Source organism: Lissotriton vulgaris, chromosome 10 (genome assembly GCF_964263255.1).
Source record: "Lissotriton vulgaris chromosome 10, aLisVul1.2, whole genome shotgun sequence".
Classification (NCBI taxonomy): domain Eukaryota; kingdom Metazoa; phylum Chordata; class Amphibia; order Caudata; family Salamandridae; genus Lissotriton; species Lissotriton vulgaris.
In genome coordinates, this window is record NC_141698.1 from 543,342,239 (window position 1) to 543,368,695 (window position 26,457).

General features: G+C 44.2%; 1 protein-coding gene across 1 annotated transcript in view; it reads right to left on the reverse strand.

Moving 5' to 3' along the window:
* CREBBP (CREB binding lysine acetyltransferase) overlaps positions 1–26,457 on the reverse strand; it is a 1,189,106-nt gene that overhangs the window by 731,353 nt on the left and 431,296 nt on the right. Inside the window, exons 9-10 of the mRNA XM_086939791.1 lie at positions 18,098–18,293; positions 8,262–8,380 (exon numbers count right to left, since the gene is read on the reverse strand). Of these exons, the coding sequence (XP_086795917.1) occupies positions 8,262–8,380; positions 18,098–18,293 (315 nt within the window). The remainder of the gene's footprint in view (positions 1–8,261; positions 8,381–18,097; positions 18,294–26,457) is intronic.

The window sequence follows — 26,457 nt, forward strand, 5'->3', positions numbered from 1 at the left end:
GTACAAGAAAATTAGAAAGGCAGTGATAGACATACACAAAGAAGAAAAAGAAAAGGCTTCCTCCGAGGAGGAAGAAGAACTTGAAGAACCAGAAAAGACTACAGATACTATAGCGTATGTAGGTAAGGGAACTTACCTTAGGAAAGGTATCCGTCCGGAAAGCAAGAGAGTTTTTCTCTCTGCCTTAACAAACCCGAATTCTTCTGAACATCAGTTCCAGGAGACTGATAAAAGACTACGAGAGAGAATGGGGTACCATGTACTCAATCCGATGGATGAACAAGAACTAGCCCGGTCAGCCATACTGTGGGCTGAAAATCCGGATATGTATAATGATGACACCGTAGCGCAGACATTTTTGAACCTTTCCCCAGACGAGCAGAAATTAGCAGGTGTATACATGATTCAGCACCTCCTCACGAAATACAGAAACCAACATTCTGATCCAGGTCCCTTACATGAAACATTAGAAGAACTACTCATGGATAGATGGAGAGGTCTCAGTACCAAGTTAATACAAATAATTCTAGAACAACGACATAGATATAACACTCTCATAAGCTCTGAATATGTTCCCGCTCCGCCCGCAGAAAGAAAAATGTATCATATGGAACGCCTGAGTGGCATTGAAAGACAGAACCCCTTACGAGAAGTGCACCCAGTTATGGGTGAGAATCATATCTTGAAACGCGTGTATGTACACACGCCACTGACTAAGTTAGAACTGTTAGAAATGAAGAAACTAGTTCTGTGCCATGATAAAGAACCTGCAGGTTTTCACAGAGAGCTTAAAGACATGTTACTGATGGGGGATTACACATATGAAGATATCATGAAAATGTTAAAAGTACTGCTGCCCACGGGCATCTACGAGAAACTGAAGGAAAAGGAATGGGAGGTGGGAGAGAAAAAGATTGAAAGGGCAGAAATAGAAGACGAAGAGAACAAACGTATCCCCGGGGTAGGCCTTGGGGACAAAACTAAAGCATTACCAGGTTTGATAGTACAGGTTCTGCCAAGATTATTGACAACTAGAAAAGAAGACTGGGATGCAATCTCAGCATGTAAACAGAAACCCGACGAAGATACTAGTGACTTCTATTCAAGATTCGAGAAATGTTTTATTATTAATAGTGGTCTTAAACCAAGTAGCGAGTCGTACCCGCATCTTTTTGTATCCAAGTTAGTTGAGAATTCCCTGTTAGCAGTCAAGAATCGTGTATACAAGGTTGAGAGTACATGGCAAGCAAATACGCCATCACAGATGTTACAAATGTTACAATACCATCAGAACAGAATTAGAGAAGAACAGGATCAGGAACAAAAACGTATGAAAGACACGAAAATGAAAATGTTAGTAGCCCAGTCAGTCCATACCGACGGAAACAGAAAGGGTACGACCCAGACAGGTCACGCCGCAGCTCCCGTTAAAGGGACATGCAATTATTGCAAGCAGCCAGGTCACTACGTACATGAATGTCCAGTTCTGAAACATAACATAGCAACAGGTAAAACTAAAGAGAGACCGCATCCACCAAGACAAGATCAGGTCCAGCAACAGACCTCACAGAACGTACAGCCCATGCAGAACACGCAGCCTATGCATGCTTCATCCCATACAGCACAGACAGTAGCGGTATCACAGCCACAGCCTCTTGCCGCAACTCAGCAAGTTTCTCAGCAGATGTACCAGTATGCCCAGTCCGCTTATCCCGATTACCAACGAAACGCATGAAACAGCCTAGAGAGGGAGATGGGTTTGCCTCTTATTGAAATTCCTGTAGATCAAGATGATCCTTATGTATACAGTCAAGTATTGGGAAAAGACAGAAAGTTTTTAATTGACACAGGGGCAAGCCGCACAACAATCAGCCATAACGAAGTCCCAGGGGCACCCCTCTCAGGCTCACAGAATGTTTCCCTTGGTTTTTCAGGACAGCCCATTGTAAATGAAGTATCTGAACCAGTCCCCCTGGCTGTGGGTCCATTATCACGAGTTACAGACTTGTTACTTACGAAATCATGTCCAGAAAATCTGTTAGGAATTAAAACGTTGAAGGCTCTAGGAGCCATAATTTGCTGTTCCCCGGAGGGAGTTAGACTCTTTCTGCGGGATTTCAAGGGTCATTATGTGTTGCGAGAATTTGATGTCAGATTGAAAAATGTACCAGATCACTTATGGGCAAAAGGCCCAACTGATGTAGGTTGTATGCATATCACACCATACCGTGTTACACTCAAGACAGGAGTTGTTCTACCACGAATCAGACAATACAAGTTACCACCCGATGCTGTAGTGGCTTTACTGGAAATCATTGAAGAGCTTATTGCCCAAGGAGTGGTCGTAGAGACCGACTCCAATATCTGTAATTCACCCATCATTCCAATTCTTAAACGTACTGATCCCAATGCACCGCCAGTATATCGGCTGGTGATTGATCTGCGAGAGCTAAATAAATGTATTGTACCACAGTACCCTGTGGTCCCTGATATCTCTTCCCTATTGACTGCTATTGATTCAGAAGCAACGTTCTTTACTGTAATTGATCTTAAGAACGCTTTTTTCAGCGTACCTATTGATCCAGAGAGCCAATATCTCTTCGGATTCAGTTTAAATGGACGAAGTTTCAAATTTTCCCGCGCACCTCAAGGATTCACAGAAAGCCCCAGCATCTATAGTCAAGCACTGAAAAGACAACTAGATTGTATTCAAATGCCAGTTAACACCGCTTTACTGCAATACGTCGATGATCTATTGATCACCGCACGAAGTGAGCCCGAATGCGAACAAGCATCACTGACAGTCTTACATTTTCTGGCCGACAAGGGACACAAGGTGTCTCCTTCGAAGCTACAATTCTGTGTTCAGCAAGTTGTGTACTTGGGTCACTTGCTGTCCAAAGTGGGGAGACAGCTCACTCCCGATCGCATTCAGTTAATTGTAAATATGCCACGACCCCAGACACAAAAGGAGGTGCGGGCCTTTATAGGCCTCACCTCGTACTGCAGACAATGGATTCCTCAATATGCATTTCTAGCTAAACCACTCATCCAGTTAACGACACAGGAGGCAGCGACTTCGACTGTCCTTCCTTGGACTCAGGAACATACACAAGCCTTTGAGGAACTAAAGAGAGCATTATGCCGAGCACCAGTTTTAGCAACACCATGTTACAGCAAACCGTTTACACTTTTTGTTACAGAACGTGATGGCACAGCATTGTCTGTCCTCACTCAAGACCAAGCAGGTTCACATAAGCCTTGCACTTATTTTTCAAGTACATTGGATTCAGTAGCCCAGGCACTCCCTGCGTGCTTAAAGTCAGTAGCAGCAACAGCATTAGCAATCAGACAGAGCGATTCAATTGTTCTAGGACATCAGTTAACAGTACAAGTTCCACATTCTGTAGAGGTTCTTTTAAACAGAACACAGACTCAGCACTTGACCATAGCACGACTGACAGGTTACGAATTAACGCTATTCCAGCCACACATAGAAATCAGACGCTGCAGCATTCTGAACCCCGCAACACTGTTACCTACAATTATGACAGATCCAGCCCCGCATGATTGTATAGAGATCATTAATGCAGTAACAAAGCCACGACGAGACTTAACCGATGTTGCACTGACAAATCCAGACCTGACACTTTATGTGGATGGTTCATGTATGCGAACAAGTACAGGAGAATTAGTGGCCGCATATGCAGTGACCACTGAAACCGAAGTAAAAGAAACACATCGTATTGACACACTGTCTGCTCAAGCAGCAGAGCTTATTGCTCTGACCCAAGCCTGTATACTAGCCAAGAACAGAAATGTCAACATATACACTGATTCCCGTTATGCGTTCGGAGTTGTACACGACTTCGGAATGTTATGGCAAGAACGAGGTTTTTTGACCTCTCATGGTACCAAGATCCAACACGGTCCCCTCATTCAAGCACTGTTAGAAGCAATACATCTGCCTTCAGGCATATCCGTCATGAAGTGTAAAGCACATACTAAAGTTACAGATTCTGTTTCCCAGGGTAACGACCTGGCAGACCAGACAGCAAAACATACAGCATTGACTCATACTCAGACAACTGACATGACAAAGACAATAGGACCGACAAATTGTATGACAGTCAGGGATCCCACACTAGATGTTATCGATATTCAGACACATGCTACCTCAGATGAAATAAAGAAATGGATTGAACTAGGAGGGATCCAGACAGATCAAGGTTGGATGACGAAGGGAAAATCTACATGGTTTCTCCCTGACTCTATGGTTCAAGTCATGATTAATACAGCACATAGTCCAGCACACCTAGGAGAAAAAGCGATGTTAGACAGTTTACAAAATCTTTGGAGCAATAAACACTTACGAGCAGCAGCAAAACAGAAAGTGCGTACTTGCATGATCTGTTGTCAGTTCAATCCAGGTAAAAGCGTCCCTGTAGAGCAAGGTGGATTTCATCCTCCCGATCACCCTTTTGAAGTCCTCCAGATGGACCGTTGTCGAGGATTCAAATATGTCCTCGTAATTGTTTGTGCACTGTCCCGTTGGACCGAAGCATATCCAGTCCCAGATTACACTGCTCCGACCACTGCCAGGCAGTTGGTTCGTGAATTCTTCCCACGGTACGGCATGCCTCGTGTCGTGTACTCAGATAACGGTCAGCCATTCTCATCCGAATTAATGAAGCAGGTTTCCTTATTGCTAGGATACCAGTGGAAATTCCATTGTGTCCGACATCCCGAAGCCGCAGGCCTTGTAGAAAGGCATAATCAGACACTAAAGACACGCCTTGCTAAAATATGTCAAGAGAAAGGGGTCGACTGGATAGTCGCCCTGCCAGTGGCACTGTTCTATATGAGAATGGTTGCCCATTCGAGATCAGGACTATCCCCGTACGAAGTGGTCTTTGGTAGACCACCGAATATGTGGGGGACGCCCATTCCTAAGAAAATTACTGATGTTGATTGCAATATGTTGACAGATTACCTTGCCTCCTTGATGTCTGCACTCCAATCATGTCGTTCACAGGTTGCCGCAGCCTTCCCTGACAACACTGATGTAAAGCCGCATGAGGTCCGTCCAGGCGACCTGATTCTAATAAGGAACTTTGACAGGAAAAGTCCGCTGGAGCCCCGCTGGAAAACGCCGAAGACCGTTCTACTTACTACAAGGACAGCGGTGAAAGTTGAGGGCCGAAAGGGGTGGATCCACATGAGCCATGTTAAACTATGCAATGAACTGAAATCCGACCCAGGCTCGTCCACCCCTTCCAAAGACTGTATCGAGCCCAGTGACTTTAAAGTTTCCGAACGAGAGAAAACTCCACAAGAAGAGTACAGATCAAAGCTCCGATCTAGCAAGTCAGACAGTTTAATTGTTTAAGTCCTCCCCTAGGTGAATCGGTTAAATAGTTTCTGACATGTATCCCCTAGATCGAGATCGAGAGAGAGAGAGGCAATTCAAGAAACGTACATACTGCAAATCACTGCGTAGTCACTGTATAGTGACATTGTTAATAATGTTTTTTCTAAGTCTCCTAATTATCGTTGCAAGTATACTTCTTCCTATCTATTGTCCTATTTTCAAGCGTGAACAATCTGCTTACAATGTCTCTGCTGAACATACTTTTAGCGAGTTACCTCCACATGAACTCTCTTACAGACTTGCGCTGCGCAACAACACTTTCATTAGTATGCTTCATCATTCCCATCAGACTAATAATGCTACAAATTGTTGGATATGTGGCCGACTCCCTCCCTACCAGAATTACAAGGGAGCTCTGCCCCTCTTTCCGTACCCGTTCACTCACAATGGCTCCTGTGGTGCATGGTTCAAAATAATTAACTCCTTAGATCCTGATATTGCTGTTTTCGACGGGGGCTGGGTTTGGGGAAACTTGAACTTGGTCCTGCTCGACGTCTGTTACCCTGATAAAGAGGGACTCCCCACTAGAATAGGAACTGATCTAGAAAATGAAGTATATGGATTAGGTAATTACACAATTAACCTTATGATTCTTACTGTTGAATCTGAAGCTGCCCCAGTTCTGCCCGCTATGTCAGTATTACCAGTCACTGGTGAATTATGTGTCAGTAAGAAAGGTTCAGTACACTTAGGTCATAGTAAATGTACTACTGTGGTCGAATTCAGGGATCATGGTAAATCGTCCTTTAAAGCTACCAGTCATTCCTATTTTGTTTGTGGTCATACCGCATACATACGTTTACCTCCAGATTGGGATGGTACCTGTTACATTGCATTCCTTCTGCCACCTGTTTTTCTAGCTCCTCCTGATTATCACAGAAATACAAATCTAGTAAAGAATAGACTCAGAAGAGATATCTCGCTTGTCGACTACACTGAAACGGCATGGGAGCAATACACAGATTTTAATAAAGGATTCTTTTTCTTTTTAGGCCCTGTCCAAAATAGTAAATTAATACGCAGATTAACTAGAACACTTGAAGCAGTAGTGAATGAAACTGCCTCCGCCCTAGGTAACTTAACCGAAGAGCAGTCCGCCATGCGGGTTGTTGTCCTTCAGAATCGTCTTGTTATTGACGTCATCTTGGCAGATAGAGGCGGAGCCTGTAAGGTCATCGGGTCAAGTTGCTGTGTTTTCATTCCACAAAACGCGCCATCTGTATATCAAGCTATTACACGTCTCCATAAAATTGCAAATCAGATACATCAGAATCCAGGCACCTGGACTTGGTCCGGTTGGTTCTGGACAACGTTAACCGCTTGGGGATGGAAGATCCTATCCTTCCTAGGCATTGGCCTAGTCCTAGTATTCAGTTGCTGCCTGTGCTTGCAGTGTGGGCCAGCGATTTGTGGACTTTGTGCCACTTCATGCATTGAACATTCCAGTTTACTTTCAAAACGTAAAAGAAAGAAAGAAGAGCAAATGATGTTACAAGAACAAACTGATCGATTCATGAGGATCGATATATCATGAAGGGTCCGTAGGGAACAAGGAGGGAATGAGGAAATATAAATTTTATGGTCAAGTTGTGTTCCCTAGTGCGTACCCCACCGTCTCCATGTACCAGCTTAAAAGTGCATGTAACTTCCCTCCTGTGCCAGCTATGAAGACGCAAATACATTTGCGTCCAACGTTAACATGTCCTCTTTCAGACCCACCCTGAATGGGTTAAATAGTCCGTTCCTAAGTATGCTATGCCAACGTCTTTTTGTAGTGTACCTTACACGTTTTTCAGCTCTGGCAAAGTAGGCCCTGAATTTCTGCCATCGAGCCTTTTTCTCTGGCTTCTGACTCTGAAAGCCTCAGCCCAGGCTGCCTCTGTACCCATGAACTCTGACTTACTTCCAGCGCGGCCCACCGCGCTTAGCTCAGCCTGCTGCCTGCCAAGACTGACTACAACCTTCGAATTATCTGTTCCGCTCCTCGAAAATACATTCCTGCCTACTAGCTTCAGTAAACATCCCCCTCAGCTGCAGAGCCAAAGGGCCGGCCTGTCTCCGTGCAAGTAATTCATAGCCTCTGTTACCATGCTCCCATGAAAGGCCCATGCCCCCACGTTTCTCATGCAGACACTTAGGCGCTTATACACGCATTCATAGTCAGTATAGAATAGCTTCTGCCCCAGAGACCTTTCCCGTCCAGATAATATGGTTCCCAAACATCAGATATCAGATATGATAGAAGTACGAGTTGATCTGACATGCCAGACTTCTGTCTCTTTCCGTCAGTGTAAATGTCAAGTCCCCTGCACCCTCCAGTTTCACGTCAATCATACGTCATGCAGCTGCGCGCGCATCCAAGCATCCGATTTCTGCTGACATTGCAACATTTCTGTTTAGTGCCACCCCCTTGTGACACCTACCTGTGACGTTTCTAGCACACACCTCTAGTTCACGCCTACTGATTACGTACTAGTAACACGTGGATGCTGTTATCTTGTCCTCTCTCAGCTGTTACGCCTACTGTATTGCTTTCTATGATGTAAATTAAGTATATAAGCTATGTATTGTCAATAAAATGCAGTGCTCTATCCCTTCTTCCACCCCTGTGGTGGGAAGAACATGATATCCAGGTCTTGACCATTCCTTTTTAAGGAATAAAACCCCTAAGAACTCTAACACCACGGACTCTGTTTTTTTCTTTCCGATTTGAGTTAATATTGATTAAGTACTTACCTGCATAGAAATTAAGACGGTAAATTCTATATTTACAACAGCTAAAACAATGATGATTTAGGTATTATTAAAGGTTTATGTGCTGAATACTTACAGGAATGCCTAAAAGCAGAGGATCAACTGGCTGCCTGAAAGGTAGAGACTCTGGATCCTGCCGGTATAGTGCTTCCAGGGTGGGCATGAGAGCCTGGCGCAGCTCCTCTGGTTTGAAAACTTGAAAAGAGAAAGATAGACTCAGATCAGTCAGATATAAAATATTCAAGTCAGCCCTGTTGTTCTCTCAGACAAGATCATGCAATATCTTGTCTAAAGTTGTTCAACAGACTTGCCATATTAATAACAAAATAAGCTCACTATTGGTAAATCTGTATTCCCCTAAACATGGTGTTCAACTAGATTTATATCTCTGTACTAGAAACAATGACTCGGAATGCTCAACTAAGTATTTGCAATTCCCAAATCCTGAGCTTCAAGGGCAGCACCAGCATTTTGAGCGAGGACACATGTAAGAATGATAATTAACTCTAAGACTTATTTTGTTATTTTACTGAGTTTTATATAGCGCGAACTTGACCCAAAGGTATCGGGTATCAGAGCGCTTTACAAAGGCCCAGTTGCATTACATGAGGACACATTCATTTTTGTTAGGCACAGGGAGATTAAGTGATTTGCCCAGAATCACAGGATGTTCAGCGTCATTGCTGAGACTCGACCGCCCTAGCCCTTAGGCCAACTCCTCTCCCCAATGTTTCATAAACCATCCCATTAAGGTTCTGGTCAACAGTATCATGTACCATTACCACCCTCTTTACCCCTGCCTCCCCCAAATCACTTCTGAAGTCAGTGAAGAATAAAATAACTTAAGCGAGGCAGGAAAGATACAATTTGTGAACCAGTTGGTAATACAAAGCACAGGCAATGAATAAGGAAACGTTCTGCGCAAGCCTAGTTCCCATCATGGTTAACTCCATTACAATACTGAAGAAGGATGTTACCATCTGAACCATTTTATCCCATTAAGAAATACCACTTTCCAAAAATGTAGTCCAATTAATATTTAAAAAAAGGAAATAATGTGAAAAAATGTAAATAAATAGTTGGAAGGCAAATCACAGGAAGTTTACATTTTTCAACACGCTGCTCCAGATGTGAACGTTCTGTCAATTACAGGCAATCAAATTTGAACCAGATGCAGTCTCTTAAACTTCACCTCATAAGCTAATGACATGGTTGGAGAGAGAAACAGTGTGGATATCTGCTTGGATGTACTTTGTTAATATCCCATATCTGCTTGTCATTATGAGCAGTGCCATTGGGATTAAGCGATTGTGTGGGCACTGCGGTTTTCACATAATATGATATAGATGTCTGCTTCAGAGTGGCTTCTGCGGTTATAGATGCTTTGATAACACTTTGTGAATCCCTCTGCTGTGGCATATGGATCTACTATAGAAGTTCCAAGATCATTCATGATTCTCTCAATGTCCCTGATCTCCTCTCCTCTCTAGATTAGCCAGTGTAGGAGTTTGCTGCCAGTGTAGGAGTTTGCCGATTTTTGTCCCTTTACTCCTAAAATAAGTTCTAAATTGTGAGTAATGCCATAGCCATGCCTGGAAGCCAATTGACACTTATTCCCTCAGTAAGTCAGTCTCCTGAATGGAGGACCCCTGGGCCATATTTTAGTGTAGTCGCTAAACCTAATCCATTTTAACCATTTTAGGAAGACCAGTTACGTGACAAGAGGCACTTAAATTGAAGGTGGTCCTTTCCTTGTGCGGTTTATACCTGATCCCCTGTTGTGTATAACGATGGCAAATGGGACCATATGGCTCTTAGAAACCTAGTGCGGCAAATGGTAAGCTTCGCTTCCATTTGAGTGTGGACTGGGTGGAAAGAATCTCCAGAGTATACATGATGTTAGTCCTATATACACAGGTTATGATCTACATATTCATACAGGCTGGCCAAACTGGTCCTATTGGCCCCAAGAGAAATATACATTTATTCTAAATACCAAGTGTTTCAATTTAAGTACTTACAACAAATAAATACACCAGGCAAATCCATGGGAGGTGGCCTGGAGACATCCCCACTATGCATTAGATGTTAAGTAGAAGGGGGCCTGCTTCACACAGTCTGGCCGTCCTAGTTATTTCAAGGATCTTGATTGGCGAGACTGGCAGTGTTAACAAAAACCCCTTAAACTCCCTCTGCCTGCCTCCATCTCTCCACCCCCGCCCCCACCACCAACCAAATCAGACTTATACCAAGTAAATTCGTCCGAATATTAGGGATTATGCGAGAATATCCTTTACAAGAAGCCATTTTTTTGTTTTTGGGCTGATACTAAGCAAAATAGATATACCTTACACTGGAGACAAGCATATGCCCCAACCATTCACAGGTGAGCAGTAAGCATGGACATCTGCAGACAGCTGCCCATGAAAAGAGAACTGGGATGCCTCAGAAGCAGCAGAACATTTGGGGACAATACCGTCGTATACAGGTCAACACTTTAAATCCCCTAGAGAAGTTAAGAAGTCATCCAGAAATGTTGTACAAGATTTCCTAATGTCATGATTCAATGTGGGGTGGGAGATATGCATGGGGTGCTATTTTCTTTTCCAACTGCTGTATGTTCAATAGGACGTCTCAAAAAAGCTTGGAAAAAAATTGAAAACTGAAATGACTACTAAAATGAATACATCTGAAGGTATGCTCCAAGCATTCAGTACGGACCTTGATTTATTTTTTATACAGTAAATGAGTCTGAGAGGGAGAATGCTTATTACCTATATTATGCAAGATGCAAACGTTCATTCATTCAAAATCCTGTATTTTGATTACAAAAGAAACCTTAAAAAGTACAGTATATTGCATATAAAAAAAGCTTAAGAAATTAAAAAATAAAATGTAAAAACAATAGTTGATAGCAATACTCTTTAGACTGTACAATAGATCAATATTAGCAGCATACATGGATTTGAAACATCTCATAGAAAATCAATGCAACATCCGTCATGGACACCATTGCATACCTAGGACTTCATATAAAATATATCCTATAAATAATTAAAAATATAAAAACAAAGTGACAGTAGGCAAATATCTTTCCTTTTAAACAAGAAAATGTCCTGGGGTCCAACTCCTAGTAACTCCAGTCGTGGGTTTTTCTACAGATTATCATATATCCGGTAAAATGGTTTGGATGGTAAGCACATAGGTAGATCAAATTATAGACAAGAGAATACATTCTTATCAGAACTGGGAGAGTGTAGTAACACAGAAGTAGCATCTCTAACATAGTACTACATTGTTACTGCTCTAACAGACCATGCTGAATGTAGAAATCTTGAGACAGCAAGGACAACAGGCTCTGATGTGTCAGATTTCAATATGCACAAGGCCAACAGACCGTGCCTTGCGCCTATGTTGTGATACAATGGTGGGATCCACCTCAACCTCAGAATTTTACCTTTGTGACAAAGTAACAGGAAGTGTACCTCAGTTTCTTTTACATTGGGGCAGAAAGGGCAATCCCCGTCATTCAATCTTCTTTTTTTCACTTCAAGGTAAAGGCCTTGCGAGGTAAAGTGCCCAACTGGAAACTAATGTACAAGGACTTTGCCACAGGGGAAGAAATTCCATCAATAAACGGATCAAATTGTGGGGTGCATTTATAACTAAGGTATTTATCTGTCACATCACTGTACCTCCCCTATCTCCATACCGTCTGCAGGACATACTCCCTGTAGATTCCCCTGACCTGGTTCGCTGAAATACTTATCATACTAGGATCTTACCAGAGACCTTCAAGCTTTAGCTCACTGCACAAGCTTTTAACAGCTTTCAACCAAGGTGTGCTGCAAAACTCATCTAACAATATTAGCTCCTGTAACGCAGCTCTATAGGCAGCCTGCTCCCAGGTTGTCCAAATCCTGACCCCAATAAGTCAGGATTTTAAGCCATGCAGTATGATCAATCCTATCAAGCTTCAGGTCCCATCTAATATGTATAAGTGGTGTGCTCACTGGAATGTAGAGGATAGATCTAACAAATGTATTTTTGTGGTAACTAATTGTGAAGTGTCACCCACACTCCAGATTTCTGCCACATACAATGCACCCCACAGCTCTGTACACCTCAAGGGCTGGAGACACTGCCTGTCCGGGTAGTTGATGTTTTATGCTTCCTGGCAACAGCTGCTGCCCTATGTGTCATTGTAGAGTTACACTTTTGGAGTTGAAGGTCCCAGGAAAGCTTATCTGGACACCTAACTCCCAGGAAGTGTAAACTGCTGACCTGGTCTATAGGAACACCCTTCACTGTCACTTTACTCCTAAGGGTGCGATGAGGATTAATGGCCATGTACTTTGAATTACTGACATTAATTTCTAGGCCCTGCTCCTGCTGAATCCCACAAAGTAATTTAAAAATTCCTGCAAGCCCACAGGTGTACGAGAGAGCAGCAAGGTGTCATCAGAAAAGAGCAAGACAGGGATACAAGTGCAAGCTATCTTGGGGGCATCAGGCTGACACATGTTCAATGCTTGAACCACGCCATTCATATACAAAGAGAACAGTGTGGGAGCCAGTATGACTCCCTGCCTCATACCACGCTGAGTGGAAATCCTGGAAGATAAAATGTCCTGATCATTCCATCGAACCTTGATAGATGTATCTGCGTGTAGCCTGAGATGGAGGAGATCCGGTGGGATATCCATTTGGGCCAAGACCTCTCAGAGAGTGTTTCTTGGTACCAAATCGAATGGAGCCCTCATGTCCATGAAGGCTACATACAGATTGTCTTTGTTGAGGGAAATATACTTCCAGTAGATGGTCATAAAGTGCAATATCTGATCGATTGTGACAATGCCCTCACGGAGCCCTGCCTGAAATTGCAACAAGACTTGGTGTTCACCCATCCACTCCTGAAGACAAAGCAACACTGATAGCAGCACACCATTATTCTGGAATCTCATCACTGCTTGCTATGGAATTACTCAGTCTATTCAGATAGGGGACCTAGATGTCTGGTTCAGAATGGAATAAGTCCACTGGTATACCGTCAGGACCAGAGACTTTTTCCTTCTTCACATGTGAGAAGGCCTCTCTAGGGTAAATACAATTGGGAGTTTCAAAGTCACGTAGCTGTCACCACCGTCGACAATGCAGTCGACACCGACGATCCCGTTGACGCCTACCGTACCGTTGATGAGCCCGTCGACGTTCACCGCCTTCGTCAACGGATCCTTCTGCTGCGTCGTCGACGACTTGGAACTCTTGTCCGACTTCCAAGAAGACTGAGAAGATGGCTTTTTGAAGGCTAGAGCAGTCTTCATACCAGTAGATGGTGTAGATGGTCCCTCCCTCTCCTTTACACCGTGGTGAGGAGATTCGACCGGACCCTGGCTCTCAGACTCTCTGGGGGTCTTTTTTGAGGGCTTAACTGGACGCTCCACAGAAGGTGAATGGGAAGCCCTACCCCTTTTGACTGACCTTCTTGAAGAGGAGGCTGAAGAAGACTCCTCACTGTCGCTGGAGACTGTCTTTTCTGAACTTCAGCTTCTGAAGCCAGGTGAGGAGCCGAGCCTCACGGTCCCGGAGGGTCTTGGTAGAAAAGGTGCGGCAAATCTTGCAGTCCGCAGCCTTATGGTCTGGGTACAGGCAATATATATACAATCTTTATGCCTGTCCTCAAAAAATAATTTTTTCTTGCCACAGGTGGAACATGGCTTGAAAAGGGCCTTCTTTTCCTTATCAAACATCCTGGAAGGGACAGCCAACCATTCTGAAAAAAAACCTGAAGAAAAATACATGTAGAGTAGAGATTGAGCAGAGCTCAAAGGAGACTCCCTAAGCACAACGTGCGGTAGAAAATCTGAGGTTCCTTCAGGAGGGTTCTATGGGGTGAGGCTCTTCTGATTGGCTGATGCTTAGTTTGGTCTCTTTTACAAAAAGGAGGCAGATATGCTACAAAAGGAAATGAGGCCTAGGCCTTTTTCTTTCTCTTTTGTATCTACTGCTATGTTATTTTTGTTACCGAGACTCCCATTCCGACGACGGGGAATGATACAAAGCATGGGAATCTATGAAAGTTCCAATACTGGGGCAAGGTCAGAAGACAATATAGAGAAAACCATCCAGGGATCCATCTGGAGATCAACACTCACACTAGTTGTGCCCCTGTATATAGCTTCAAAATGATCAATTCACTGAACAGCAGGAACAAAAACATCAGTAGCAGTAGAAACACCGTTCTTGCCAGTGACAACAATTTTCCAAAAGGCCCTACAGTCTTGTTTCCCAGGCATCTCTACTAGTTTAGCAAACTGATCCGCCTCCCACTGTCCGTTGGAGTTGGTCGATATTGCCTTGTAAACTTGCCAGCTTGCACTATGCCTGAATTAAAGTCCTCCATAATGGAACTGATCAAACATCCTTTCGCATTCTTACATTCTTAAGTAAACCAGGGCACCCTCATAGGTTTGACCTGTATTTCCTTACTTTGTTTCCTAAAATACTGTTTAGCTCTGCAAAACATTCAGAATATTTAAGGTTAAACCTAAATGATGCCAAGCTAAGGGAATTCTTAAAATGTTTCACTAGTGTTTAATATATTTTAATCTTTATGTGAGTGTTATTGATAATGTTAGTAATTTTATGTTTCTGCAATTATTTGTAAGCACTAACTGCACTGGGAAAATATCCGTCGCTTTTTCTGAGAGCTTGAAAAATAGGTCCAGGCTGAAGTCGGCAACAAGACGATTATGAACCCTATCCTTTTGAGTGACTACCTTCATATCAACCATATAACACCATAGCCTCGGATCCAGCAAGATATAATCTAGATGGCTAGTGTACAAAACTCTTAAATGTAGGTTGAGGTTGATTGTCTGATTTTGAGCGATGACTTAAGGCTCCCAGGCAATGAGCCAGGCAAAGAAGTAAATTTGGACAAGCAGTAGCAAGAGTGGGAATTACCCACACTCCGTCCTCAACTGCCATAAGCAGAGAAAGGGGTTGCAGTGGGTCAAAACTGGTGTTGAAGTTACCAGCTATGAAAATAGGCCAAGAATGTTGTACACTCCTCTCTAATAAATAATGAATGTTGTGAATGGTAAAGGATTCTGCACTATTGTGAATTGAGTGTGCATACATATTACAAACAACTATGTGCTTTATCAAACTGGTCTTTGGCATGTCAAAAGGATCCCTAAGATGTCTTTGGATCCTGTGGCTAAAACTTTCACCTTAAAGTTATTTGTGTTTTGTAGCCAAATAAGAACAATAGTTACTTTCCTGTAATCTGTGGTTCTCCAGTATTGGAGTCTTTCATAGATTCACATACCTCCGGAGGATCTGTCCAATCTAGCTGGATAAGCACTGATAAAAAAAGTTAAATAATCATGCTTATACAGTGGTGCAGTAACCCACATTTCATGTAATGGGATTGTTTGGTGGCCACCAATAAATTCTCCCCATTCAAGATTGTAGATCCACCACATTCCATGACAAATATATACTTCACTATGCCTTTCGTCAACAACGTTAAAAATCTGTGCCATTTGAGGGAGATAGGGAGTATGGAAGTTCACCAAGCAATATACGTGATCTTTCGTGGCCACCTCTAGCTCCTTCCTTGTGGGAGTCATTTGCAAGTGGACAGATTGCCCATGCTCCTCCCCAGGGGTAGATACTATGACCAGGGTATTACTAATAGGAATACCAGCCCGGGCAGGATTCTGTGTAGTCAATCAATGTCTGATGTGTTTGAAAAGCCTAGTCACCCCCCATCAATTCACATGACACTTTTTGAGGTGGTGCTAAACATTTGCCAGTCGCTAGGGAGGTAGACAAAAGAGCTTTTATTTTGATGTGTATCTTTGTGGCAATTAGTAGAGCTCTGTGTTCCAGGGCAATCAGTCCATCATTATCTTTGCTATTGACAAAAGTGCATGCCAATGTAGTCAAGTTAGTCAGGCTTACTACTACACTGCCTGGCTTTTACAATGTCCTCTCTGATAACAGATTTACAATTTCGTACTTTGCGCAACCAGCAAATGGTCTTATTAACTTCTTTGTGGGCCCCTGGGCACAATTTGGGGACATTTATCAGAAACATTTCCTCACCTGAGTTTGTATTATTCCCTCTCTCTTTCAGCGTATGGGGCCACTGGGCGGCCCCTCTTCTCTTTTGTTATTCTAATCTAGTAACCCAATCATCTTTCTAAATGAACTAGCCAATGAAGGACTTGTTACCATTGCGTATCTTGAAGCCAGTTTTTGCTGAGTTTTCTTACTCTCTGTCCAGTTTTCTCCTCCTGAATAAGACAAGGCATTATATGCCGTAAATAGTCTATCCTTGCAGTTAAGGAGTTAAGAGACTGGAGTAAGGGAGAGGGCAATGGAAAAGATTAGGTACTTGCGCTAAGGAATTTGGGTGCTGGTCACATCTGGATGGGATTTCACAATATTAAAGCTTCTGGCTAGATCAAATCTCCCTCGCTTGTTAAGACCGTCCAAAAGTTTGTCCACTTTGTCAGACTGTGCAACAGCTTTCCTTAGCTCACAAATCTCTTCCCCCAACGATAACAGCTGCATTTCATTTAGGATGCTCTCTGGGGGTTGCTTCATATGTAAGCTTTGAGCACTCTAAACTGGATCACTAGAAGTGGGAGGGTCTTCTTGGGGTTGCAGAGCTGAAAACCTAATTTAACACCCCAGGTTCACCACAATTGGCCTTGGCTGGTTGGCACAGCTCCTGATTCTAGAATTTGGATTGTCTGTGTCAGTCAACTATGTACTGGAAAATGCCCCAGGAGTAGCATTGATAACAGGTTCTCTAGGTTCCTGAGATTTCCTCAAATTGCAACATGGATTTGTCAATTATGACTTCATATCCATGCGTTTAAGTTTAGGCTTAGTTGAATATGACGCATCTCTTATTTTCAACCAGCAAGCCCCCAACTTCCACAATTAAAAGCTCAGTATCATTGACTGTACAGTTATCAGCAGCATTTTGCTAATGTTTTAGCCTTCCCAGGTTCCTCAACATTATCAACAGCCTTGTGTTTCCCCATTATCCCCCATTATCAACAGGCTGCTGAGTGTAAATCAGAGACAAATGTTAGGTTCACCTTGTATGAAGAAACAAACAAGTCGACAACAACAGTATAAGGTCACAAATAAGAAGATAGAAAGTAAAACACAAATTATACTATGATTATTAGCACTATAAGAGCAAATACCTATTGTGGTGCTTCATGACCCTATGGCTGCAATTAAAATAGTGTTCAAGAGATTGTAATAATACTATAAAAACAGTCAATTCACCCTCAATATAAGCAAGAAAAAAAAACATGTTTAGTATCCTTATCAGAGTTGAACGCCAGAGATATTCCAGTAATACCACAAGGTCTCTAAAAATTGGCACCAGTGCCTGATTCTGAGGAAAACCAGTACCTTTTCCAATGGACAAAAGGGGGGTAATCCAAGTCTCTTCCAAGGCGATGATGGACACAAGATGGGCTTTTCCTGGGTACCTCCTGCACTGTGCGATTGCAGAGGGCACTTTTGAACACAATGGAGCTAGGCTCCATCGCCTCCAGGGCCTAAGTCTGCTGGTCTGCCTCCTGGCGTGAGGTGCGATATGGGAGTAATCCCCAGAGTCCATAGGGGTCCGAGTAGGCAAGACACCCTTTCAACTGACTCCACTGCCCACGTTCATAAATTAGACACATTTAAAGCAATTTTTCAGACCACATTCACTAGTTACTATATATCCCACAGGTAAACTTTACTTCGTAGAATTAGAGAGCTTATGGCCCAACATTGCAGGTCAGAAAAACCTACATATATGGCTCCACCTACTGCAATTTGCCAACTTAATACTCAAACACAACACAATTAGGAGACTGTTTTACTTACTCTTTTTTCGTGGCTGAGATGGTGACGTGGATTGTGAAATTGCACCATTTGTTTCATTTTCTTCATCCTCTTTTGGCTCCACTTTAACCTCTAACTTTTTCTCTTCCACTTCCATTGGCTCCTGCTTAGTCTCTGCTCCATCACCTTCTTCCTTTGCTGGCAATGAGGATGATGAAGATGATGAATTTTCTTCTAGCTAAAATTAGAGAAATATAGGTACAACAATCAGTTAATACACCTACGCAAAGGTTACACTCCAATGATGTCATACAAAATGATTACAGGAGAACAAAGCTGCTACAAAATATTGAAGGTTTTTCTTCAATTTCAAATGGCTTTTATGTTTCTATCTCCTTTTGAGAATAGAAAGAGAGACTGCTCAACCACCATACCTACATTTAGTGAAGGACTTTTGTCACTTAAGTTGTTTAGTCTGTGCAGGAGAATGGCAACATCACAACTGCTTCCCATTCCTCAACTGGCATTTATGAAAGCAATAACCAAAACCATTCCATTAATGCTGCCAAAAAACACTGGTTTAGTACTAAAACACCTGCCAAAAAATGAAGAAGTTATGCTTATTTATAACAGACATAATACATAATGAGACTCCTTAGACCTTTTCTACTTGGTCTCAGTACTAGGACTAATATTCATCTTCTGGAGTTTTGCACAAGCATTGCACTATGGAGACAGGATGACTGCCAAATATTGCAGTTATGGAGACAGGATGACTTCTAAATATTGCAGGTATGCGAGATATCTTCGGTGCCCAAATATTTCTATCACGGAGAAACCATGAAGATTAAAAAACTGTAAGAAAAGAGTAATAAATCGCCAGCCTGATCCCACTATCAAGCACAGAAAATGGATACTTACTTGCAGTCCTGGTTCCGCAAACATTTCTTCATCACTGCATGACTATAATTGTTCACAAATCATCTGAAAAGGACACCCATCCAGACGCCTTTATCCCCCTTTTGACTTTCCACTGGATAATGCAGCCTAGTTTTTTCCAAATTGCAGTCATAGTAGAAAATATGAAAAGAGCACCTTTTGTTAGGCTACTCTGCAGTACATTTGTACTATCCTGGCATAGCCATTATTAACAATGATGAAAAAGCACAGAATGATAGGCTTTAGTTTTAAGAGTTGAAAATATATACTGCTAAGGTTTCAGAAGCTTCTGCTCCCCACAATGCCTTGCACTGGCAGCTGGCCTCACAGGATAAGCGCTTTGTGAAGGTACACTAAACAAGGAGAATAGTACGTTATTATTGCTGCTGTGTGAGGATTACGGCTGGAGATGAGAGAAGGTCAATAATTACTACAATGAAGATTCCTTTGATGCAAACTCAGGATTATAAATAAGTGAACTATGTGTACTAACAGTAATGCCTATGCACACCTGAACAGGAATATTTATACAGTCGTGTATGGTATATAACACAAAAGGGAAAAGCCAAAATTAAAACATCAAAAATGACGCAATGAAGCTGTGAGAAGTCCACAACCAGCTGACACGTGTTTCGACGCGTTGGAACAGTGTCTTCGCGACTCTTTAGGGCTGTCACTTTGATAAAGTAGGTCAAAAGGTCGCTCCACCGGTGATATTTCCGACCCGGCAGGGCCTGTGACCATGTGGTAGGGTGACCAACCGTCCGTAAATTTCACGGACAGTCCGTAATTTTGGCTGTCTGTCCGTTGTCCGTGAAGGATTCTTTAACGGACGCCATTTGTCCGTAATTTTAACCAGGCACAGCTTCCACCCACCTCCCTTCTTGACTCCGATGCTGTATAAAAGCTCAGACCCCCAGCAGCACCGTAGAGGCACAGCGGGATGGCAACCCTCACCCCTCCAGCCCTTGATGAGCTGTTAAGAGGTGCTTGAAGGTGACAGAGGGAGGGGCTGCAGCTTCAGGAGCAGGGGGCATCCATTCATATGCAAACAGCCCTGAATGCGCCTTGTATCTGCTATTGAGAGGGGGCTCACACATTTGATTTCGACCCAGGGCCCCAAACATCCTAGACTCGGCCAGATTACACCCCTGATTACACCGAGGCAGCACCTGCTTCTCTACACCGAGCTTAATTACTGTCACTAATTTGTAAGCAAACCTCGGTTCTTCAAACATGCACAATGTAATACAATAAAGAAATGGCACAATCGCACCCACACTGATTAACAAAGTATGGAGGACAATCAGTTCTCTCGGAATATCTCCTGTAAGCACAGTATATCACAGTGGGGGATGGCATTTTGGACAGAGAGCCTGTCTTCTCGTTGTCTTGTGCAGGAGGGGGCGAGAAGCCCAAGATGATACTAGAATACTGCATGCCCACTCTGGTGGATCACGTTCCCTCTCCTGTGAGGACTCCTGCTCCTGTCCCCCCCATGTGGTGGCTCCAGTCCACCCCCCGCCTGTGGTGGCTCTTGTTCCCCCCCCCCTGCCTGTGATGGCTCTTGGCCCCTCCTGTGGTGGATCCTGTCTCTGCCCTGGGTGGCTTCTGTCCCAGTCCTGGAATAGCTCCTGCAGCGAGGGTGAAGTTCTTGTCGGGCCTCTTCTCAAAAGGACTCAGCTCAAAATTAATATGGAAAGGTGGGCGAGTAAGTAAGTGAAGGGATGTGTAAATGGCTGGATGAATTAGTGAAAGGGTGAATGGATGAATGAAAGATTGAATAAATGGATAATGAGAGAGGATAGATGGATTGATGAGTGAGGGGGAAGGATGGAGAGAAAATGTAAATAGCTGGATGTATGGGTGGAAGGGTAGCTGGAAGATTGATGAGGGGAAAAATGGATGAGGGGAAGGATGATGGATGGAGGGGAAGGATGGATGGATGAGGGGAAGGATGATGGATGGAGGGGAAGGATGGATGGATGAGGGGAAGGATAAATGGATGAGGGGAAGGATGGATGGATGGAGGGTAAGGATGGATGGATGGAGGGGAAGGATGGATGGATGGATGGATGGATGGAGGGGAAGGATGGATGGATGGATGGAGGGGAAGGATGGATGGATGAGGGGCAGGATAAATGGATGGGATGGATGGATGGGTGAGGGGAAGGATGGATGGATGGAGGGGAAAGATGGATGAGGGGCAGGATAAATGGATGGGCTGGATGGATGGATGGGTGAGGGGAGGGATGGATGAAAGGAAGGATGGATGAGGGGAAGGATGGATGGATGACGGGAAAGGATGGATGATGAGGGGAAGGATGGATGGATGATGAGGGGATGGATGGATGATGAGGGGAAGGATGGATGATGAGGTGGTGGGTGAAAGGATGGATGATGGGGAAGGGTGGATGGATGATGAGGGGGTGGGTGAAAGGATGGATGGATGATGAGGGGATGGATGGATGATGATGAGGGGAAGGATGGATGGATGGATGATGAGGGAAAAGGATGGATGGATGATGAGGGAAAAGGATGGATGGATGATGAGGGAAAAGGATGGATGGATGATGAGGGAAAGGGATGGATGGATGATGAGGGGAAGGACAGATGGATGGATGGATGGATGGATGATGAGGGAAAAGGATGGATGGATGATGAGGGGCAGGATGGATGAATGATAAGGGAAAAGGATGGATGGATGGATGATGAGGGAAAAGGATGGATGGATGATGTAGGGAAGGATGGATGGATGATGAGGGGATGGATGATGAGGGAAAAGGATGGATGGATGATGAGGAGAAGGATGGATGGATGATGAGGAGATGGATGAATGGAGGGGATGGATGGAGGGGGAAGGATGGATGGATGAGGGGCAGGATAAATGGATGGGATGGATGGGTGAGGGGAGGGATGGATGAAAGGAAGGATGGATGAGGGGAAGGATGGATGGATGATGGGAAAGGATGGATGATGAGGGGAAGGATGGATGGATGGATGATGAGGGGAAGGATGGATGGATGATGAGGGGGTGGGTGAAAGGATGGATTGATGGATGATGAGGGAATGGATGGATGATGAGGGGGTGGGTGAAAGGATGGATGGATGATGAGGGGAAGGATGGATGGATGATGAGGGGAAGGATGGATGATGAGGGAAAAGGATGGATGGATGATGAGGGGAAGGGTGGATGGATGATGAGGGGAAGGATGGATGGATGGAGGGGAAGGATGGATGGATGGAGGGGAAGGATGGATGGATGGAGGGGAAGGATGGATGGATGGAGGGGAAGGATGGATGGATGAGGGGCAGGATAAATGGATGGGATGGATGGATGGATGATGAGGGAAAAGGATGGATGGATGATGTCGGGAAGGATGGATGGATGATGAGGGGATGGATGATGAGGGAAAAGGATGGATGGATGATGAGGAGAAGGATGGATGGATGATGAGGAGATGGATGAATGGAGGGGATGGATGGAGGGGGAAGGATGGATGGATGAGGGGCAGGATAAATGGATGGGATGGATGGATGGGTGAGGGGAGGGACGGATGAAAGGAAGGATGGATGAGGGGAAGGATGGATGGATGATGGGAAAGGATGGATGATGAGGGGAAGGATGGATGGATGGATGATGAGGGGAAGGATGGATGGATGATGAGGGGGTGGGTGAAAGGATGGATTGATGGATGATGAGGGAATGGATGGATGATGAGGGGGTGGGTGAAAGGATGGATGGATGATGAGGGGAAGGATGGATGGATGATGAGGGGAAGGATGGATGGATGGATGATGAGGGAAAAGGATGGATGGATGATGAGGGGAAGGATGGATGGATGATGAGGGGAAGGATGGATGGATGATGAGGGGAAGGATGGATGGATGGAGGGGAAGGATGGATGGATGGATGGAGGGGAAGGATGGATGGATGAGGGGCAGGATAAATGGATGGGATGGATGGATGGGTGAGGGGAAGGATGGATGGAGGGGAAGGATGGATGGATGAGGGGCAGGATAAATGGATGGGATGGATGGATGGATGGGTGAGGGGAGGGATGGATGAAAGGAAGGATGGATGAGGGGAAGGATGGATGGATGACGGGAAAGGATGGATGATGAGGGGAAGGACAGATGGATGGATGATGAGGGAAAAGGGTGTATGGATGATGAGGGGAAAGATGGATGGATGATGAGGGAAAAGGATGGATGGATGGATGATGGGGGAAAAGGATGGATGGATGATGAGGGGAAGGATGGATGGATGATGAGGGGATGGATGGATGGATGGATGATGAGGGGAAGGACAGATCGATGGATGGATGATGGGTGGGTGGGTGAAAGGATGATGGATGGAGAGTGGGTGAAATGATGGATGGATAAGTGGGTGGGTGAAAGGATGGATGATGAGTGGGTGGGTGGGTGAAAGGATGGATGGATGATGATGAGTGGGTGGGTGAAAGGATGGATGAGTGGGTGGGTGGATGGTGGGTGGGTGAAAGGATGGATCAGTGGATTGGATGGTGGGTGGGTGAAAGGATGGATGAGTGGTTGGGTGGATGGTGGGTGGGTGGATGATGGGGGTAGGTGGATGAGTGAAATGATGGATGGATTGATGGATTGATAACTGCAAGGGTAAATGAATGGACATATGAGTGAAAGGGTGGGTGTAAGGATGGATGAGTGAGTGAAAGGGAGGGTAGATGGACAAAAGGATGAATAGATGTGTGAAGGAGTGAAATGATAGATGGATGAGTGATAGGGGCAATGGATGGTTTCATGAGTGGATGAGTAGATGGATGGATGGGTGGATGGATGGATGGATGAACGGAGGGCTAAGTGAAAGGGTCGATGGAGAGAGAAAGGGAGGGTGGATGGATGACTAAAAGAGTGGATGGGTGGAAGGATTAGTAAGTGAAAGGATGGCTGGATTGGTGAAAGGGTAAATGGCTGAATGGATGAGTGAATGGATGGATGGGATGAAGAGTGGATGGATAAATGTACAGATGGATAAGGTGAAAGGGTGGATGGATGGATGGATGGATAATGGAGGATGAGTGAAAGGATGGATGAGGGGATGGATGAAGGGATGGATGAGTGAAATGATAGATGGAAGGATACATGATGGATAGGTTTGCAAATGGTTGAATATGTTTGGAAATGGCTGGGCTTACTTATATACTATTGCGCGACCTCTCATGTGTCTGTAAAACGTATCTATTGTCCTGAAGTTTTGTCCTGAATTTTGACCTCCTGTCCTGAATTTGTGTCCTGAATTTTGACCCTTTGTCCTGAATTTTTACACTCACCGTCCTGAATTTGCACCAATGCCAGTTGGTCACCCTACCATGTGGGTAAGTTTCCTCAGAGCGCGTAATTCTCATCAGGGTAATTGGAACGTGCTGCAAGGGGTCGGGTCACATCCCTGTGCCCTAGTAAGTTATTTAGTCTGTTTGTGGCAAGAGGGCTGCGCTTAGTTGAAAGAAGGGTTTGTATCCCGGGAGCGGATCTGGTCTATTCCCCACAGGCGCGGATAAGCACTTCGTGGTTCCGTTATTTCAATCGTGTTGAGAAGAGCGTCTAAACTTCGTGCACTCCCGGGTCGCCGAGTTCCAAGTGAAGTCCTTGGGATCAATGACAAATTTGAATTAGCTTGTTTCTTATGATACTGCACTTCATGTACTTATCCTGTTTTCGGTTTATTCATGCTGTTGAACATCATGATAGGGCTAATCAACAGCCGTTTTCTTTAGAAATGTCATCGCTTGATTGATATGTATTATTGACTATGTAAACATTCCTGTATATATCTGTAAATATTCTTGCCCACATCTAATGTCATTTTTTATTAACTTCGATTGTTAAAGCTGGGCTTCCCCTGATGTGCTCGTATATCAATTGTAATTATAAGCTGTATTATTATGAGATTGTCACTCAAGTCACTTTCTCCTTTCCTTTCTCTTCACTACCCATTCTAAGATGGCCGCCACCATATCACACTATCGTAGTCTGCTCTCTGTTTATTACTAACACAATACGGAGTAAGCATACGGCTCGTTTGAATTCATTGTGACCAAATTGGCGGCAGCTGATGAACTCTTGGTGTATCGGTCTGACTTTACACTGGTGAGTGCTTCTCGCATATTCACTTTTCTCACAGAGCACGCCTTGTCGTTAAGCAACTAGAATGTTCTGTTTTTGCCACTTTGTCTGTTTTCTAGATTGCATCATATTCTCGTTTTTTCAGCGATTCCTTCATTCAGCTAATTAACATTAGCGTTTGGTAAGTTTTTTACACACTGCTCGTTTTTCAACCGACACAGTTCGCTTTTCTTTTATTGACTGCGGTCTTTACCATCCTTCCTGCAGTCAATTTCACCCATTAAGACGCATAAATCCGCTAGATTTTCCCTTACGAGCTGGTAAGGTTCACTAATATCATTACCACCTGTTCTTGTACTCTCATGCTTCTTTCACTCGTTTTTTCACTCGTTTCTTCGCCGTTTTATTCACTTGCCTTTTCACCCACTCTAGTCCAGTTCACTTTTGGTTGTCCTTTCACTCAGTCGCTATTCTCATATGGCAATATGTTATCCATTAACTTTGCTTCATTCTACTTCTCCTCGCTGCAATGAGTTGATGACATCGCTTGTTATAATCTGATACATCCTAAGCCTCATTTATAAGTAGGTAGGGCTCCCGGTTTTTCGTTTAAACGGATTTTTACATATAAATACAGACGGAAAACAAGTTTTCCTTTATCTGTATTTATATATAAAAACGGGAAAACACTAGTACAAACCTGTGATCAATAAAATACATTTATATAACCCCGTCCCCTCTGCCTCCTACAGCCACCGAGGTCATGTTATTGTAGTTATTAACTGTCACAGTTCAGAAATAGCAGCTTCTGTGGGTCAGGAATGCAGTGCACTGTCAGAGGTGCGTGCATGTCCCATTACTGCAATGTCCGGAGTCTGCAGGGTAGGCCTGCGGGCATTGAAGCGCTGTATGGGGTGATTTATCAGTTTGAGAACTGAGGTGCCCCAGCAGAGCTGTGTATTCCGGCCCGATACTGGCTTAGAGCATGTCCTCGGGGGTCAGTGAGTGGAATGCCTTTGCCCAAAACCCAGCCCCCCCCCCATCCTTCCACACCTCTTTCAAATTGACACTCTTCGCAGTTCACTCACCTCCCCCAGGTAGGAGGCCTTCTCCGGAGCACCAGTGAATAGTGAAGAAAGGGAGGGGCAGCCAGACACCAACTATGGAAGGATAGGATAACACCCCCGTACTTCGCATGAACTTCCTCCTCCCAAAACTGCGGCGCCCCTATTCCCTCCTGTGAACCTCGCCAACAGCTGTGGCAACACCTTCCCGCACTCCAACACTTAACCCCTAGCGCGAGGGTTGAAAGGGGAAACGAAGGCTGTCGGAAGCTTTTTAAAAAATGTGCGCTGTTT